The sequence below is a fragment of the Ursus americanus genome, chromosome 20, assembly GCF_024610735.1.
Source record: "Ursus americanus isolate L20-20 chromosome 20, mUrsAme1.1.p, whole genome shotgun sequence".
In the NCBI taxonomy this organism is placed as follows: domain Eukaryota; kingdom Metazoa; phylum Chordata; class Mammalia; order Carnivora; family Ursidae; genus Ursus; species Ursus americanus.
Window position 1 is genome coordinate 13,045,583 of NC_142146.1, and position 17,952 is coordinate 13,063,534.

At 43.8% G+C, this 17,952-nt stretch overlaps 1 protein-coding gene across 2 annotated transcripts in view; it reads right to left on the reverse strand.

The window, feature by feature from the left end:
• GPD1L (glycerol-3-phosphate dehydrogenase 1 like) overlaps positions 1–17,952 on the reverse strand; it is a 59,968-nt gene that overhangs the window by 19,222 nt on the left and 22,794 nt on the right. For both annotated transcript variants that reach the window (XM_045776108.2, XM_087870135.1), the window contains exons 3-5: positions 16,669–16,809; positions 14,963–15,101; positions 1,250–1,362 (exon numbers count right to left, since the gene is read on the reverse strand). In XM_045776108.2, coding sequence (XP_045632064.1) covers positions 1,250–1,362; positions 14,963–15,101; positions 16,669–16,809 — 393 coding nt within the window. The remainder of the gene's footprint in view (positions 1–1,249; positions 1,363–14,962; positions 15,102–16,668; positions 16,810–17,952) is intronic.

The following is a 17,952-nucleotide window of genomic DNA, read 5'->3' on the forward strand; positions in this document are numbered from 1 at the left end:
TCAAGTGCTCATTAGTTTAATGAAGGACTATTAAAAACACATAAAAATCTCCACCAAAAACCACACAAAGCAGCCAAAGCCAGTGCCTTAACTGTGTGAGAGGGCCTGCCCGTAACGTGAAGACTGCCCCACACAAACGTTCGGAAACACGGCCGCGGGCTGCTCCTGGGAGCCCGAGCCCCTCACTGGCTTTCCCTCTTCAAATCCTCACTGTACAGGGACACGTGACCACACAAACACACGAGCTACGAATTCTAGAGTGGTTTTAAACTCAGACAAGAAGCAAGGATGTATGTACGATGGGGAGAAAGAGGGGAAAGGCGGTCTTTGGATTCTTGTCTTTTCAGCATACTTTCTATCTTTGCCAATTCTACCTAAGCCAGACTGCCTGACTTCCTTCCTGAGGTGCTCAAATTCCTGAAAAGCAGCTTTTGCTACAAAAGAAATGACTCAAAAGTGCCTCAAAGGGGGGTATTCATTCACAGTGAGGCGCTTTCTTTCTTTTTTTTTTTTTTCTCGAGAAGGCAGCTGGTTCCAGTGGGAGAAGGGTCAGAAAGGGCAGCCCAGCTCCCCACGGGCTGTTCCCCAGCGTCAGGCTGGAGAGGGCCCCGCCACCACCACGACTTCCACAGGCAGAGTGGAACAGGTCAGCAGCCCGTGTGGAACCTCTTCCCTCTACCCTCCCAAGCCACTGGCCAAGAGAAGCTGCTTCTTTCATTGGACCATTTCCCTTCACGGACAAAGATAAAACTATTCTTAGAAAAGCCTTTGTCAGCAGCTGACTATTTTCCTTTTAAAAACAACCACCAACCACGCAAACAAATGGAATGAACAGCATAATTCAGAGGGAGGAAGTCCCTTCCCCACTCAAGACAATGTGTAAGAGAAATATATGAATTCATGGGGGGGGGGGAAGCTTTGCTCCCCTGTAAAACTCCACGATCAAGGTACTCCCCATGCTTTTTAAATATTAATGCTGCCAATTTCCAAAAGAACAAAACACCATACCTCCCCGCCTGCCCAGATTTACAAATGAAAGCAAAGCCCACTGGAAGAGGAAGTCCAACCACCCAGGACAGGCTGGGGTAAAACAGGAAGTGATGAACAAGGCTCTCAATTCAGGATTCTTCTCCGAAGTACAAGCCCAGAACACAGAGCCCACGCTTCAGGCTCGGCTTCTGTACTGCGGACAGTGGCCTGGGCGCGATCACCTCCTCTCCTCGAGCAGAAATAACAAGGCCCACTTTACCTTAAGAGCACCACAAAGTTCGACAGTGTCTGCGTCGTCAACCACAGTAATTCGAAAATTTGGAGTCTGCAGTAGTTCTTTGAAGAGAAGGCCATTCTCCATTATTTTGCTGCCTGTTGACAGGTTAGAAAAAGAGGGAATTAATAGGAATGCTTCATCTTAATTTCCACATCTAACAGTTTCAAATGTTTTTCTTATTACAATAAGCACTGTATATTCATCACAGAAAATGTAGAAAATTCAGGAGTAGAAATAGAAAATAAAAATATTCCGTAATTCTACCACAAACGATCCTTAGCAATTTGGCAGGTGTCTTTAACCTACTGAAATATGAATATACATAGTTCTTCTCAGAATTGGGAACATAATGTAATTCATGATCTGCCTTTCCCCATTTTGTGGCATGAGTAATTTTCAATGACATATTTGCTACATCATTTTAAATAGCTGCTTTGTGTTTTACTGTGCACATGTGTTCTAAATTATCTAAGTATCTTTCTATGTTTAATACCTAAAACTGTTGCAACTTTCTGCTACCCTAAACACATGGGAAGGCAACTTCCATGTTTACATTTGTAACAGATTCACATTCAAAACCACCTACCCTGGGGCGCCTGGGTGGCACAGCGGTTAAGCGCCTGCCTTAGGCTCAGGGCGTGATCCTGGCGTTATGGGATCGAGCCCCACATCAGGCTCTTCAGCTATGAGCCTGCTTCTTCCTCTCCCGCTCCCCCTGCTTGTGTTTCCTCTCTCGCTGGCTGTCTCTATCTCTGTCGAATAAATAAATAAAATCTTTAAAAAAAAACACAAAAAATAAAAAACACCTACCCTGTCCTTTCCCCTGGAAAAGAGTGCATTCCCTTCTACTAATGTTAGGCTTGACCACACGAAGTGCTTGGACTCAAAGCAAATGGGGCGTATTTCCCCACCCCTTAACTTTGGGCTCAGTCATGTGATCTGCTCTGGTCAACAGGACATGAGCAGACATGACCCAGGGGATACTTCCAGCCCACTCATGCAGAAGTAGGGCTGGTTTCCTTGTACCTCTGCCTTCAATGTGAGAAGAACATTCCCTGGCTAGCCGGCTGGGCCCGGCAGGAAGATGAGAGACACATGGAGCGGAGCCACCCAGCCCAGCAGCCCCACCCCCAGGGGACCCCCAGGTGTTAGCTGTGCTTACTTTGTATGCCACTGAGATTCTGTGATCGATACTTAGCGTCACTAGGGCAACAGAGAACCGATACAAACATCAACAACTATTCTCAGTGACTAACCGGTGGAAGATGGAAAGGGTACATTCTAAGAGTACCGCTTTTTGCTATGGCTACCTCCTGTCTCCTGGGACAGCCCCGGCAATGGGATGGAGGCTCTGTAGTTTTTACTTTTCCTTTTGTTTTGTTCAGGGACTTGGGATTAAAACTAAGACGAACACAGACGAAACTTTACATGTAAAGCCTGGTGTGAAATCTGCTCTGATCGGGCAGGGTGCAGGGTGGGGTGGGGTGCGGCTTGGCTCTGGGGAGGCCCTGGAAACCAGATGATAAACCTTGCCAGCCACGTCCTGGCTCCCAAGTCAACGCTAGCACACAGAGATGGCAGAGAGCTCACTGTGGGTGACAGTATGGGGGCTCTGCCTGCCTCTAGGTTCCCAAGCTTGTTCCCACACAGTCACCTGGGGGTCTTTAACTAACCCAACGCCCAGGCCACATCCCAGGCCAATTTAAGCAGTCTCCGAGGTGGGGCAAGCATCAGTAGCTTTTAAAGCTCCCCAGATGACTCCGGCAGACAAGTTCTCAAACCTTCGAGTTCACCGGCTCCGGGTTCAGCTTCCTCATGAGTGAAATGCTATGACACCCTCAGGATTGTTGTGGGGTTAAATTAGAAGGTGTGGAAAGAGCCTCTTAGAGCACACAGAGGTCCTACAGAATAACGATGGGGAGAACCGACATATGCTTATGACTGATGTTCCCCAATTATACGTAGCACGCCCAGAGAGGTTTACCAACTTGCCCAGGGTCATACAGCTCATAGGAGGCAGAGCCCAATTCTAACTCAGGTGCTTTGGCTCCGGGACCCATGCTCTGACTCTCTATGCTACGCTTCCTCATGGGGGTGGGGAGGTCAACCAGCAAAACCCAAAAAACATCACAGAGCTGTATTCTTCCAGTGAAGAAAAAAAAAAGATGATTGTCAACAATTACGGTTACACCTATAAGTAATATAATGTCAAAATAATCCAGCAGAGATAGATGATGGATACACAGGGCTCATGACACTGTCCGACCTCTCCTTCTTGTCTTCTTTAAAGAAACTGTCCGTAATAAAATGTTTAAAATCTTTACACCCAATACTTAGAAACACATTTTCTATTCTACAGGCATTGCTATTATCTATTATTTAGGTGAGTTCTCCAAATATTAGAAGTGTGTCCGTTTGAGCAAACTGCCCTCTTCCTTTTTCAAACAGTCCACCAGATCATGTGGGTGATTCTGTGCAACACTGTTGCATCACCTGGGTTGGGTAAACTAGCCCCCAGCCTCCACATCATGACGTCATTACTGTCTTACTCCTGCGTCCCTCACGGGGGGCCACGGCTCAGTGCCTCCAACACGAAGGACAACCGTGAGCACCACAGACAAGCCCCTCGCTCAGGTCACTGGAATCCAGCTGTCTGCAGCTAGAAGCGAGCTGCTGCTGTGAGCAATCTGACAGATTGCTCAGGCAGGGAGAAGGGCACTCTCCATCTACCACTGACACAGGTGGGGTCTGCCGGGTCCTCTGTGGCTGCAAATTATTATACACAGTGTCCCTTAGAGGGGTGGGCTTGATTTACCGCGATCTCACTTTTTCTCATATGTACTTTAAAAAAATTATTATTTTAAGTCACAGCTAGAAAAGCACTAACTGTATTATTACCAACCATAAGTAGTAATGAGGGAAGCAGGGACGCAGACCATCTGGTCCAGAACGGGTAATGAATGCCCAACAGCCACGGGGAAGGACAGCCCCAAACTCAATATGAACCAAAGACAGGGAAATCTCCCTTCTGTTTCATGCCAAGTTGTAGGATAATCCACCTCTGTAGTATGACACCTTCAAGCCCTCCTTTCAGTGTGTGATTCCATATCTGTGTGCTTGGAAGCTCTGCAAGGAGCTTGTGTACCCTCGACACTTAGCAGATGCTGCATACATAACAGGCTTTGAAAAACATCTGTGAGGTGGCAGTGAAAGTCTCCAGTTCTGGAAGTCAGTCCCAAGAATGAGGGAACTCTCACCGCAAGGGGGCACCACAGTTCACCATGCCAGTTGGTATTTTTACAAGCTACTGAAAAACAAGGCTGTTTTGTTGTCTTCCACAGAAGATTCCAGTGGGCTAAAAGTCCTGAATCTACCATAATGAAGAATAGGTTGGTTGCTAATGTCATCAAGAAAGGAGATCTGGATTAACCACAGTGCAATTATCAAATGCAGGAGATTTAATGTTGGTACAATTATCTAACACACAACTCACATTCCAATCTCACCAATTAGTACAACGCTGTCTTTCATGGCAACCTTCCCTCCCCCAGTCCAGGATCCTACTGCGTTTGGCAGGCACGTTTTGTCTTTAATCCAGGACACTCCTTAACCTTTCGTTGTCTTTCATGACAGTGGCATTTTTGAAGAGTGCAAGCCAGCTGTTGTGTAACGTGTCTTTCACTTTGGGCTTGTCTGTTACTTCCTCATGAGGGGTTAAGTTCAGGTTATATAAGACAACTTAGTAAATACCACCTTTGGGTTTTATCCTCCTTTCAATGTTTTACTTAATTTAATTCAGGTCACTGTTGCCAACCGTGATCCAATCCACAGAGAAAGCAGTGGACACATTGGATAAATAGAAGCCAGAGGGAAAGAGATGTTAACATCTGTGCATTTGTCTGTCTTTACAAAGCAAAACAGCCTAATGTGCCCAACTAGAAGCTTTCTTACAATGAACATGGCTAAGAGGTATATGAAAATTCTAGCCAAAATCTATAGGCAGACACGGGTTTCAATCAAGGATTGGAGATGGTATCTCAGCCTTACAGAATGATTATGGCAACCAGCCATTTCCAACCGATTGCCAAAACTAAGTGCCAATTTATTATTGGCAAATAGGACTGAGTTGGAACAAGTAATTTTTTTTTTTTTAAAGATTTTATTTATTTATTCGACAGAGATAGAGACAGCCAGCGAGAGAGGGAACACAAGCAGGGGGAGTGGGAGAGGAAGAAGCAGGCTCATAGCAGAGGAGCCTGATGTGGGGCTCGATCCCATAACGCCGGGATCACACCCTGAGCCGAAGGCAGACGCTTAACCGCTGTGCCACCCAGGCGCCCCAACAAGTAATTTTTTTAATAGAAGTAGTTATATAATTTCACAGGCTCCATTAAAGTCACAGGCAGATAAAAGAATTAACTGTGAAAGAATAAAACCTATATATAGGCTAGTATACATATAATTTTTTTTTCTGGAAGACTACTTAGAAACAAACAGGGATTCCCTTCCGGAAGAGGGAGGGAAATTACATTTTTTTTTTCTTTTCTAAGGATGATATCGCTATTACAGAGGAACACCTGTTTTCAGTCTGGAGAATGGATGTGGAAATTTGACGTTTTTCTTTTCATGTAACAATTCCTGTGACAAGAACAGATTACATTTTCCCTTATTTCTTTTTTTTTCTTTTTTTTTTTTTTAAGATTTTATTTATTTATTTGAAGAGAGAGAGACAGCCAGTGAGAGAGGGAACACAAGCAGGGGGAGTGGGAGAGGAAGAAGCAGGCTCCAGTGGAGGAGCCTGATGTGGGGCTCGATCCCAGAACTCCGGGATCACGCCCTGAGCCGAAGGCAGACGCTTAACCACTGCGCTACCCAGGCGCCCCTCCCTTATTTCTTACTGTTCAAAATGTTGGCATAGAAAATAAGTTACATAAGAAATGTAATGCTTCCTTTGATAAATGTGAGGGGCTGGCCATTTGGTAATTGAAGCTGGGGGATGTCTGCACAACAGACCTATCCTTGGCTATTTCATATTGTGTCAGACTATATTTGATTAAAATTGACTAATCTCGTGATTTTAGATAAATGGCTCATATCTGCTGAACAATTTGCTGAATAAATGAGATCAGCCAGCAAAGCTCACAATTTCTTCCAGTGAGGCAGTGTTAGGTAGAGAGCCGACTCAAGACTATTTCCTTCTCCCTGGGTGATCCTGGGTAACTCATTCTTCATCTGTAAAGCAGGGGATGGTCTGGAAGACACCAGAGGTTCCTTCTTGCTCTGCCAGCCTGTGATTTTCCGGAATCCCCACGGATCTCTATGCGAACAGAACTAGCCTCCTTCCATGCAGAGGAGCTCCAGAGGTGGGCACAGAAATTGGATAAGCCCTTGTATCTTCACAGGAATGATCCCAAGTCACCAGCGAGTTAGGAACCCACTAAAAAGGACACTGTTATATGGTATCTAAAGAACATGAGCTTGAAGTCAGACAGTCCTGATCCAAATCTTGACTCCACCGATGACTAGCTGTATAATCTTGGGTAAGTCACCGTAACGCCCTGAATCTCGACTTTCTCAGTAGACACCTTAAGATTTGCTGTGGGCTTTTGTTTTCAACTTTTTAAAAAGTTTTTAATTCCAGTTAGTTAACATGCATTTTATATTTAGCTTTAGGTGTACAATATACTGATTCAGCAATTCCATACATCACCCGGTGCTCATCACAGGTGCCCTCCTTAATCTTTAGCACCCGTTTACCCATCCCTCCCCCCCGTAACCATCACTTTGTTCTCTATAATTAAGAGTCTGATTCTTGATTTGTCTCTTATTTTTTCCCTTTGCTTGTTTTTGTTTCTTAAATTCCACATGAGTGAAATCATATGGTACTTGTCTTCCTTTGACTGACTGACTTCACTTAGCATTATACTTTCTAGCTCTGTCCATCCATGTTGCTGCAAATGGCAAGATTTTATTCTTTTTTACTGCTGAGTAATATTCCATTCCATTCTCCCATTCTGTAGGTGGCCTTTTTGCTTAGTTGATTGTTTTCTTTGCTGTGCAGCAGCTTTTAATTTTGATGTAGTCCTAATAGTTTATTTTTCCTTTTGTTTCCCTTGCCTCAGGGGACATAGCTAGAAAGAAGTTGCTATGGCCAATGTCAAAGAAGTTACTGCCTGTGCTCTCCTCTACGATTTTTATGGTTTCAGGTCACACATTTAGAGATCTTTCATTCATTTGAATGTGTGTATGTTTTAAGAAAGTGGTCCAGTTTCATTCTTCTGCATGCTACTCTCAAGTTTTCTCAAAACCGATTGTTGGAGAGACCCTTTCCCATTGGATATTGTTTCCTGCTTTGTCAAAGACTAATTGGCCATGTAACTGTGGGTGTATTTTGGGATTTTCTATTCTGTTGTATTGATCTATGTGTCTATTTCTGTATTAATACCATACTGTTTTGATTATTACCACTTTGTAATATAACTAGAAGTCCAGAACTGTGATGCCTCCAGCTTTGCTTTTCTTTTTCAAGACTGTTTTGGCTATTCAGGGTCTTTTGTGGTTCCATACAAATTTTAGGATTGTTTGTTCTAGTTCTGTGAAAAATGCTGTTGGTGTTTTGATAGGAACTGCATTAAATATGCAGATTGCTTTGGGCAGTAAGACATTTCAACAATATTTGCTCTTCCAATCTATGAGTATGGAATGTTTTTCCGTTTCTTTGTGTCGTCTTCAATTCCTTTCATCAGTGTCATGTAGTTTTCAGAATACAGGTCTTTCACCTCTCTGGTTAGGTTTATTCCTAGGTATCTTATTATTTTTAGTGCAATTATACATGGGATTGCTTTCTTCATTTCTCTCTCTACTGCTTCATTATTCGTGCACAGAAATGCAACAGATTTCTGTACACTGATTTTGTATCCTCCAACTTTACTGAATTCATTTATCAGTCCTAGCAGTTTTCTGGTGGAGTCTTTCAGGTTATCTACAATATCATGTCATCAGCAAGTCGTCAATTCTTCCTTACCAATTTGGATGCATTTCCTTTTTGTTGTCTGACTGCTGTGGTAGGACTTCCAGTACTATGTTGCATAAAAGTTGTGAAAGTGATCTTAGGGGAAAAGCTCTCAATTCTTCCCCATTGAGGATGATGTTAGCTGTGGGTTTTTCATATATGGCCTTTATTATGTTGAGGCATGTTCCCTCTAAGCCCACTTTGAGAGGGTTTTTATCATGAATAGATTCTGTGCTTTGTCGATTGCTTTTTTTGCATCCACTGAAATGATCATATGGTTCTTATCCTTTCTCTTATCGATGTGATGTATCACACTGACTGATTTGCAAATATTGAACCACCCCTGCAACCCAGGAATAAGTCCCACTTGATCATGGTGAATAATTTAATGTATTGTTGAATCTGGTTTGCTAGTATTTTGTTGAGAATTTCTGCATCTATGTTCATCAGGGATATTGCCTGCAGTTCTCATTTTTAGTGGTATCTTTATCTGGTTTTGGTATCAGGGTAATACTGGCCTCACAGAATGAATTTGGAAGTTCTCCTTCCTCTTCTATTTTTTTTGGAATACGCCGAGAAGAGTATGCATCAACTTGTCTTTAAATGTTTGGTAGAAGTCACCTGGGAAGCTGTCTGGTCCTGGACTTCTGTTTGTTGGGGTTTTTTTGATTACTGATTCAGTTTCTTTGCTGGTTATTGGTCTGTTCAAGTTTTCTACGTGTTCCTGTTTAAATTTTGATAGTTTGTATGTTTCTAGGAATATATATCCATTTCTTCCAGGTTGTTGGCATATAGTTTTTCATAATATTCTAATTGTTTGCATTTCTGTGTTGTTGTGGTTGTTATTTCTCTTCTCTCATTTTTGATTTTATTTGTGTCCTTTCTCTTTTTTCTTGGTAAGTCTGGCTAGAGGTTTATCAATTTTATTGATTTTTTTCCCAAAGAACCAGCTTCTGGTTTCATTGATCTGTTCTACTGTTTTTTGTGTGGTGTTATTTTTTTTTTTTTGTTTCTATATCATTTATTTCTGCTCTAATCTTTATTTCCTTCCTTCTGCTGGTTTTAGGTTTTATTGGTTGTTCTTCTTCCAGCTCCTTTAGGTGTAAGGGTAGGTTGTTCATTTGAGACTTTTCTTGCTTCTTGAGGTAGGCCTGTATTGCTATATACTTCCCTCTTAGGACCGCTTTTGCTGCAGCCCAAAGGCTTTGGACTATTGTGTTTTCATTTTCATTTGTTTCCATATATCTTTTTATTTCTACTTTAATTTCCTGATGGACCCATTCATTATTTAGTAGAATGTTATTTAACCTCCATGTATTTGTGGTCTTTCCAGATTTTTTTCTTGTGGCTGACTTCCAGTTTCACAGTGTTGTGGTCAGAAAAGGTACATGGTATACCTTCAATCTTCTTGTATTTGTTGAGGCCTGTTTTGTGGGCTAATATGTGATCTATTCTGGAGAATGTTCCATGTCTACTTGAAAAGAATGTGTATTTTGCTGTTTTAGGATGGAATGTTCTGACTATATCTGTTAAATCCATCTGTTCCTGTGTGTCATTCAAAGCCACTGTTTCCCTGTTGATTTTCTGTTTAGATGATCTGTCCATTGATGTAAGCGGGGGTGTTAAAAAGTCCCCTACTATTACTGTATTATTATTGATCAGTTCTTTTGTGATTCTTATTAACTGTTTTATATATTTGGGGGCTCCTCTGTTGGGTCCATAAGTAGTTACAATTGTTATATCTTTTCGTTGGATTGTCCCCTTTATTACTATATAGTGTCCTCCTTTGTCTCTTGTTATAGTCTTTGTTTTAAAGTCTATTTGGTCCAATGTTAAGTATTGCTACTCCAGCTTTCTTCTGACATCCATTCGCAGGATACATGATTCTTCATCCCTTCACTTTCAATCTGCAGGTGTCTTTAAGTCTAAAATGAGTCTTTTGTAGGCAGCATATAGATGGGTCTTTTTTTTTTTTCCTGTATTCATTCCAATACCCTATGACTTTTGATTGGAGCACTTTGTCCATTTACATTCAAAGTAATTATTGATAGATATGTATTTATTGCCATTTTATTACTTGTTTTGTGGTTGTTCCCGAAGATTTTCTCTGATCCTTTATTGTCTTTCTCTCTTTCATGTTTTGCTGATTTTCCTTAGTGATATATTTGGATTTCTTTCTATTCTTTGCATATTTAGTAGTTGTTTTTGATATATGGTTACCATTAGGTTTGTGCATAGCCTCTTTCTGCATATAGCAGTCTATATTAAGTTGACAGTGGTTTCAGTTTGAAAGCATTCTTTTCTCCTCTTCTCCTTATGTTTTAGGTGTATGTTATTATATTTTATATCCTTTTTTTCTTGAGTTCCTTTCTGGTTTTTTACATAAATATTCATTTTTCCTGCTTTTGTGTTTCCTACATTTATACTGTCACTTTTAGTCTCTCTTTTCCACTCAAAAGGGCCCCTTTAATATTTCTTGCAGGGCTGGTGTAGTGGTCATGAACTCCTTTAGTTTTAGTTTCAGTTTTGTTTGTCTAGGAAACTGTTTATCTCCTCCTATTCTGAGTGACAGCCTTGCTGGATAGAGTATTCTTGGCCTCAGATTTTTCCCATTCAGCACTTTGAACAGATCATGCCACTCCCTTCTGGTTTGTCAAGTTTCTGTTGAAAAATTTTCTCCTAGCCTTATGGGTTTTCCCTTCTAAGTTACTGACTCCTTTTATCTTGCTGCTTTTAAGATTTTTTTACCACCTGATTTTGCAAATCTAATTACAATATGTCTTGGTGTGGGTCTGCTTTTGTTGATTTTTAAAAAAAGATTTATTTACTTATTTCAGAGAGAAAGAGAGTGAGAGGAGAGTGAGTGAGCAAGGGGGAGGGGCAGAGGGAGGAGAGAGAGAATCTTAAGCAGACTCCGCACTGAGTGCAGAGCCAGGTTCAGGACTCGATCTCGATCTCATGACCCTGAGATCATAACCTGAGCCAAAACCAAGAGTCGGACACTTAACTGACACCCAGGCACCCCTGCTTTTGTTGATTTTGATGGGAGTTCCCAGTGCCTCCTGGATCTGGATATGTTTCCTTCCCCAGATTAGGGAAGTTTTTAGCTATTATTTCTTCAACTGAAGTTTCTGCCCCCTTTTCTCTCTTCTTCTTCTGAGACTCTTGTAATATGAATGTTATTACATTTGATTGAGTCGCTGAGTTCCCTAAGTCTGTTTTCATTTTGCATAATTCTTTTCTCTCTTTTGTTCAGCTTGAATACTTTCCATTTCTCTGTCTTCCAGGTCACTAATTCGTTCCTCTGTTTCTTCCATCCTGCTGCTCATTCCATCAGGCATGTTTTTCATTTCATTTATTGAGCCTTTTATCTCTGCTATGTTATTCCTTATCACTGCATTAAGGGTCTCATTCATGTCTTCCACCCTACTCAAGTCCGGTGAGTATCCTTACGATCACTGCTTTAAATTCTCTATCAGGCAAATTACTTGTACTATTTGGCTTAGATCTCTGGCCGTGGCCTTGTCCTGTTCTTTCGTTTGGGATAATTTCTCTGTCTTCTCATTTTGTCTGCCTCTCTGTGTCTGTTTCTGTGTGTGAAGAAAGTCAGCTGTGTCTTCTGTCTTGAATGCAGTAACATTATGCAGAGGAGGTCCTGGAGTCCCTGCAGTGCATGTCCCCCATTCACCAGAACCCGGCACTCCAGGAGAGAGTTCTGTGCATGTTGCTTATGTCCTGCTGTCGTGTCAGAGTCACTTTTCCTTTCAGTGCAGTCGTCGGCACTGATTCTCTGCCTGTTGTGGGCTGTGCTTCCTCCCGTGGTGTTAGTGGGACCCAAGCAGGTCAGCTCTGATAGGACATACCCACTGGGGAACTTGGGAGCGGGGTGGTGGTGTTAGCAAAGTTGGTGTTGGGCCTCCAGTCCTATGTCGGATCCCCTGAAGTGTCACCCTGGCCGGGAGCTGCCCGCAAGGGTGGCTGGGGGCATGAGGCTGGCTACAGTATTTGATAATGGCTGGGTGTGGCTGGGTCCAGTGCATAATGGTGGCTGGGGGCATATGGCCTGATGTGGTGGCCGGGCATGGTGTGTGATGATGGCCGGGGGCATGCAGCGGGGCATGGTGTGGTGGCTGGGTGCTATGCAAGGAGACGGCTGTGCACCCGGTGGCTGGGCAGGGCATGCACACAGCTTTAATACAATTTGCCCTGAGCCCTGGGGCACAGGCTACAAGTGTTTGTGCAGCCCTGCCTTCCACAGATGGCTCTGTGTTTATGTTGGGGGGTGGAGGCAGAAAATCGCAGCTGTCAGTTCTCTCATTTTCAGAGAAGTCCCCCGACATGCTCCAAAATCAATATGATCAGATCTGTCTCCTGTTTGCTCCCCACGTCGTGCAACCACGTCGTGCAAATTGCCTCTCCACTCAGGCTGCTCTCTTTAAGGGTAGAGACCCAACTATCACTTGCCCTCCAGGCTTGCCCAGGGCTGAGTCAGCTGACCTCCGAAGCTCCAGGCTATAACAAGTCCCACTTGTTACAAACTCACAGAATTCAGCCCCTCTGGTTGTTAAAGCCAAATGTTATGGGGATTAGCATTCCCATGTGAGCTCCCTGGTGCGAGGGCTCATTTCTCTGCCGTCTCCATGCACACAGCCCCCTCCTTCCTGTGGGCAGCCTCCCTCCACCTTTCTGACCTTCCTAACCTGTCAAGTGCAGCTTCTTCTCCGTCTTTAGCTGTGGAGTTCGTTCTGCCCATCTCTGGATCCCTCTCTGGTTACGGACTTGGATGTGGATGGTATCCAGTTGTAAATGTGGGACGGCGTGAGCTCAGGATCCTCCTACTCTGCCATCATCCCAAGTTCCAGAAATTACAATCTTAATTCTACTTGCACACTTTCTTGTACTGTTTAAATTTTCTTCCCTGTGTCTACATATATCATTGTAGACATACATCTTCCCTACATATATCTTCCCTGTGTCTACATAAATATCAACCTAGGTTGACTATAGTCCATTTTGTTTTCTTCATTCTATTATTTGTGATACCTCTGTTCTCCACAAATAGTATTTCTCAAAAAAAAAAAAAAAAAAGTTTTAAGTGCGCAGATATATGGGATTGATGGACTACTGTCCAGCTATGAAGATGTAAGCTGACCGACTTTGAAAGTTGCCTGTTATATATTAAGTAAATAAAGTATTTTTTTAAAGCAGTATGTAGCTTAACTATAAATGTAAATTAGTAGTTTACACACATAGGAAAAAAATAATGGAAATTAAATGTAAGACAGGGTTTTCTTTTGATCACCCCTATTTTTCATAATATCTATGCAATTAAAAGTAAAAGAGAAATAAGCAAAAGAAGTAAAAATGTCCTAACTTGCAGGCGTGTGTAAGAATCAAGAGCTACTGGGGTGCCTGTGTGGCTCAGTCAATTAAGCATCTGCCTTCGGCTCAGGTCATGATCCCGGGGGGTCCTGGGATTGAGCCCTGTGTTGGGCTCTCTGTTCAGCGGGGAATCTGCTTCTCCGTCTCACTCTCCCTCTATACTATCCCCCCTCTCAAATAAATAAATAAATAAATAAATAAATAAAATCTTAAAAAAAAAAAAATCGGGGCGCCTGGGTGGCACAGCGGTTAAGCGCCTGCCTTCGGCTCAGGGCGTGATCTCGGCGTTATGGGATCGAGCCCCACATCAGGCTCTTCAGCTATGAGCCTGCTTCTTCCTCTCCCACTCCCCCTGCTTGTGTTCCCTCTCTCGCTGGCTGTCTCTATCTCTGTCAAATAAATAAATAAAATCTTAAAAAAAAAAAAAAATTCAGGAGCTACTTTTTCTCACGCATTCTATCTTACTCAAAAGAGCCTGACCCCTCTCAGAGCTTCCTTTTACAAAGCTGTAAGGAGAAATCATTCACACTGCTGGTATGTTTGACAAGGGTAGAAGTAAGTTCTGGAGTGGTAAATAAAACTTTTGCAAAGCATCTGTAAATATAGGAATATTACTTTTCTATCAGTCTTTAATGTGGTACATCGGCACATGAGAATTCCAAAGCTCTTTTTAAACGAAGCAGAAATCTTCACAACACCAATGTTGCCTAAGAATAGAAAGAGCTTTCTGATTTAGGAAACAAGATGGCCAAGTTCATGCCTGGGTTCTAAATTGGCCACGTGATCTTGGGGCAGGTAACTTATTCACTGAGTTTTGGATTTTTCACCTGAAAACAGGGATCATTCTCACCAATTTTTATGATTCCAATTTTTAGTATATGTGCTGCCAAAGCGAGCACATTACCACCAATTTTTAAATCGCACCGGAATCCAACGAGGATGAAGATACTGGCATTTGTGAGTAAAAAAAAAAAATCTGGGTTTTCTAAGGCCAGGGCAGCCCCTCCATGAATATCCCCACCTGCTTCTCTGTATAAGCAACTTTGCATTTTTGTGTTTAACCTTGATCATTCATTATTCAATCATGGGAGGTCCAAAGGGTCTCCTGGCCTTTCCTTTCATTCTAGAGGCTGCTGAAACATTTCTGTTCCACAGAATGACCTCCTTACAGTAAATCCCCAACCCACGGAATATCCACCTGAAGAAGAGTCCACTACAGAAAACACCGGACGCCGCAAATGTACGTTTTAGAGCACCGAATGCCCAGGCTCCCAAGGCTCCCCCGACCCAGCCAACCTCACCGATGGTGGTCTCACAGAACTTCTCTGCAGCCACCTCACTCGCGATGTTGGCTCCCATGAGCACGCTGACGTCAATGCCCATCTTCTCCCGGATGATGTCGGAAATGAGCTTCAGCCCCTCAGGACCCTCGTCTATGCCCTGCAAGGATGTCAACAAGTTAGGGGAAAACAAACCGCCAAGTGAAAGATGCATGACACGGTTGCTTTGTTACTCACGTAGACACAGGAACCCGGGGGCATACACGACTTAGAAAACAGCTCTTACAAGAGTAACATGCATACCATGTCTGCACTGTTGAAAGCGTAACGATGAAAGGGAAAGAAATGAACATGTAACCACCCGAAACATGACCTATACCCCTGAAGTCCCCTGTGTCCTTCCCCAAGTCTGTCCTCCTCCTCACTACTGGTCCCCACCCCCACCAGGCTGAACCACCATCCTGAAGGCTGGACGCACTGCTCCCTTCTGTTCTGGACCGTTCTGCCACATAAAGCTATTCCTAAACGATGTGTTATGCCATAACGCTTGCTTTAGAAAGCCTGTAAGTGAAATGGCACCATTCACCTATGCGGTACTGTTCGGTGCTACGCTATTATTTTAGAGATTCACCCCTGTGACTGCATGAATGTTCTGGTGTGTTTCTATTTACCACTGTGTATTATTCCAAAATGAAAGCCCACTATTCATTTATCCATTGTACTTATAACTGATGTGTGAGCTGTTCAAGTTTGCTCTCATAAACACTCATCTATGAACCACTTGAGAACAAAGTCTCTCCAGGGGGTTCTTAACCTTTTTTATGATATGGCCCTCACCCTCAGCCATCTGTTGAAGTTTTATGGACTCACTCTTGGAATTTCATATGCATAAAGCAAAATGTATGAGATTACCCACTGAAATGTGGTTATCAAAATGTTTTAAAAAACCACACAAATTTATGACAAATATACGTGCTGTTTTATTAATGCAATTAGAAAAAGATGATTTGGCAGGTTTAACAATTACCATAATTTCAAGGTCATGATCAGCATAAATGATACCTTGAGATACCTGGAGCCATTATAAAGTGGCATGAAAATACCTTGGATTTCTATTGACAACAGGACCACAAGTCCTGCTAACGCTGTTATGGCAAGTCTGACCTGTGGCTGGCATTCATCCATGAAAGCAATGCTCATTTCAGTTGGAAGTTAAAATGAATAAAAATGGGACTTTTCTCCCCCCATTTAAGTCCAGGACCCTCCTGAATTCTGTCTAGGGACCTGTGGGGGTGGTTTGTGGACTTCTAGTTAAAAACTCCCTTCAGGGAGTATACCCTGGAGCGGAAACTAATGACGATGCATTTCCCAGCAACACAAACCACCGGTGATTTCCAGAACGCAGGCTGAGACCCATGTCCTGGACGGGTTCTTTCTGACAGCGAGGCTCATCAGGAGGAGCCCGTCCTCACATCACCGCCGCTGCCAAAACCCGCTGTGACAGAAAGCAAGCAGCCCTCGCCTGAAGTTGAGCTCAGCTAAGCTCCTGGGATATGTGTTATTGATTACCTTCCAGGCATCTTTTTAAAAAAACCAGAAAACAAAAAAACTGCCATAACCTCCCTTTCCGCTCCTCTTGCCAACAGGTGGAAGTGAGAGAAAATAAATTCCCCCCCATAACTGATGTCCAGCAATGCTTTCTCTGCCTGGGGTCACGGGCCAGTTACCTTGATGAGGGTGATTCCCAGCGCTTCCTTGGGCACTCTCCCGGTGATCTCGTCACAGATTCTGTGAATGAACTGGTGGGGAATGACGAACACTAGCAGGTCTGCGTCCTGCACGGCCTCACTGAGGTTTGGGACGGCTACCTGCAGTGAGGAGGAGGAGGAAACAGTTACTCCTATACCAACATGTCTCTGCCAATGACTTCATTCACTGACCGTTTATCAGGCGCCTACTGTGTGCACAGTACCGTGCAGATAGACAGGAAAGTCAAGTGTGCTGTGTGCTCTGCCTTCCCCTTCAGGACGCATCTGAATCGTGGAGGGTCCTGCCTCTGTTGCTGACCGGTTGGGCGAGTGACTTAGCTTCTCTATGCCTCAGTTTCCCTACCTGGAAAAAGGAGTCCTGATACTGTGTGGGTTGTTCTCTGCTGCTCTCCCAATGCCCCAATCCATTCTCTGCCCTTCCTTGCCCTGCTGTGTTGCCCCAGGGAGCTGCTTTCTGTGGACCATTTTTGCCTCCCAGGTGGCGTCTGCCAAAGCAGGACGCTGTTAGGAGATCCAAGGTGGGAGGAGAGACAGGTCAGGGTACTCGTCAGCCTCCTGGGGCCATTCCGGCCCAGGCTCACAGGGGTGCTGGCTTGGCTTCATTCTACAGTTATACCTCCTGACAGGCAGTCCCTCTTCCCATGTCTCTAAGCTCTGGTCGGGCTGGTTTGTTGACACCAGTCTGTCCCCTTGCCCTTTCAGGGGTGGGTTATGATTTCCTGCTGTTGCTAAACTCTGGGCACTCCAGGAAACCCTCTGGGTTGCCTTGACTCTGCCCACACCTCTGTAAATAGTCCCACGCTAAACTTTCCTCGGTAAGGCACTTGGAGCGCTCTCGTGAAGAATAAGGGATATAGATCGTGTTTCGCACCTGGTGTGCACTCAACACACGTCAGCTCTTTTGGTGATTTCCTTCCTTCAGATAAATATGAAGATGGGTGTTAGAATTTAACATGGGCAGAGAAACACATACACACACATTCACAGGCAGAGGTGAGGACGTGGGGGCATGTGGTCTCTCGCAGAGAATGCTTATTGTTGCCCAATGTCCGTTCTCCCCTTCCTCCTCAGCACGAGAAGCCCCAGTTTGGGGCTAGGCTCATAAATGCCCAGCAGAAAGGCTACATTCCTCAGCCTCCCTTGCAGCTACGTGCCCCATGTGATTGAGTTCTGACTGGCGGGGCGTCCACGGAAGTGCTGTGTGTGACTTCCGGGAAATGCTCTTTGAGGCCTTTCCTCCTC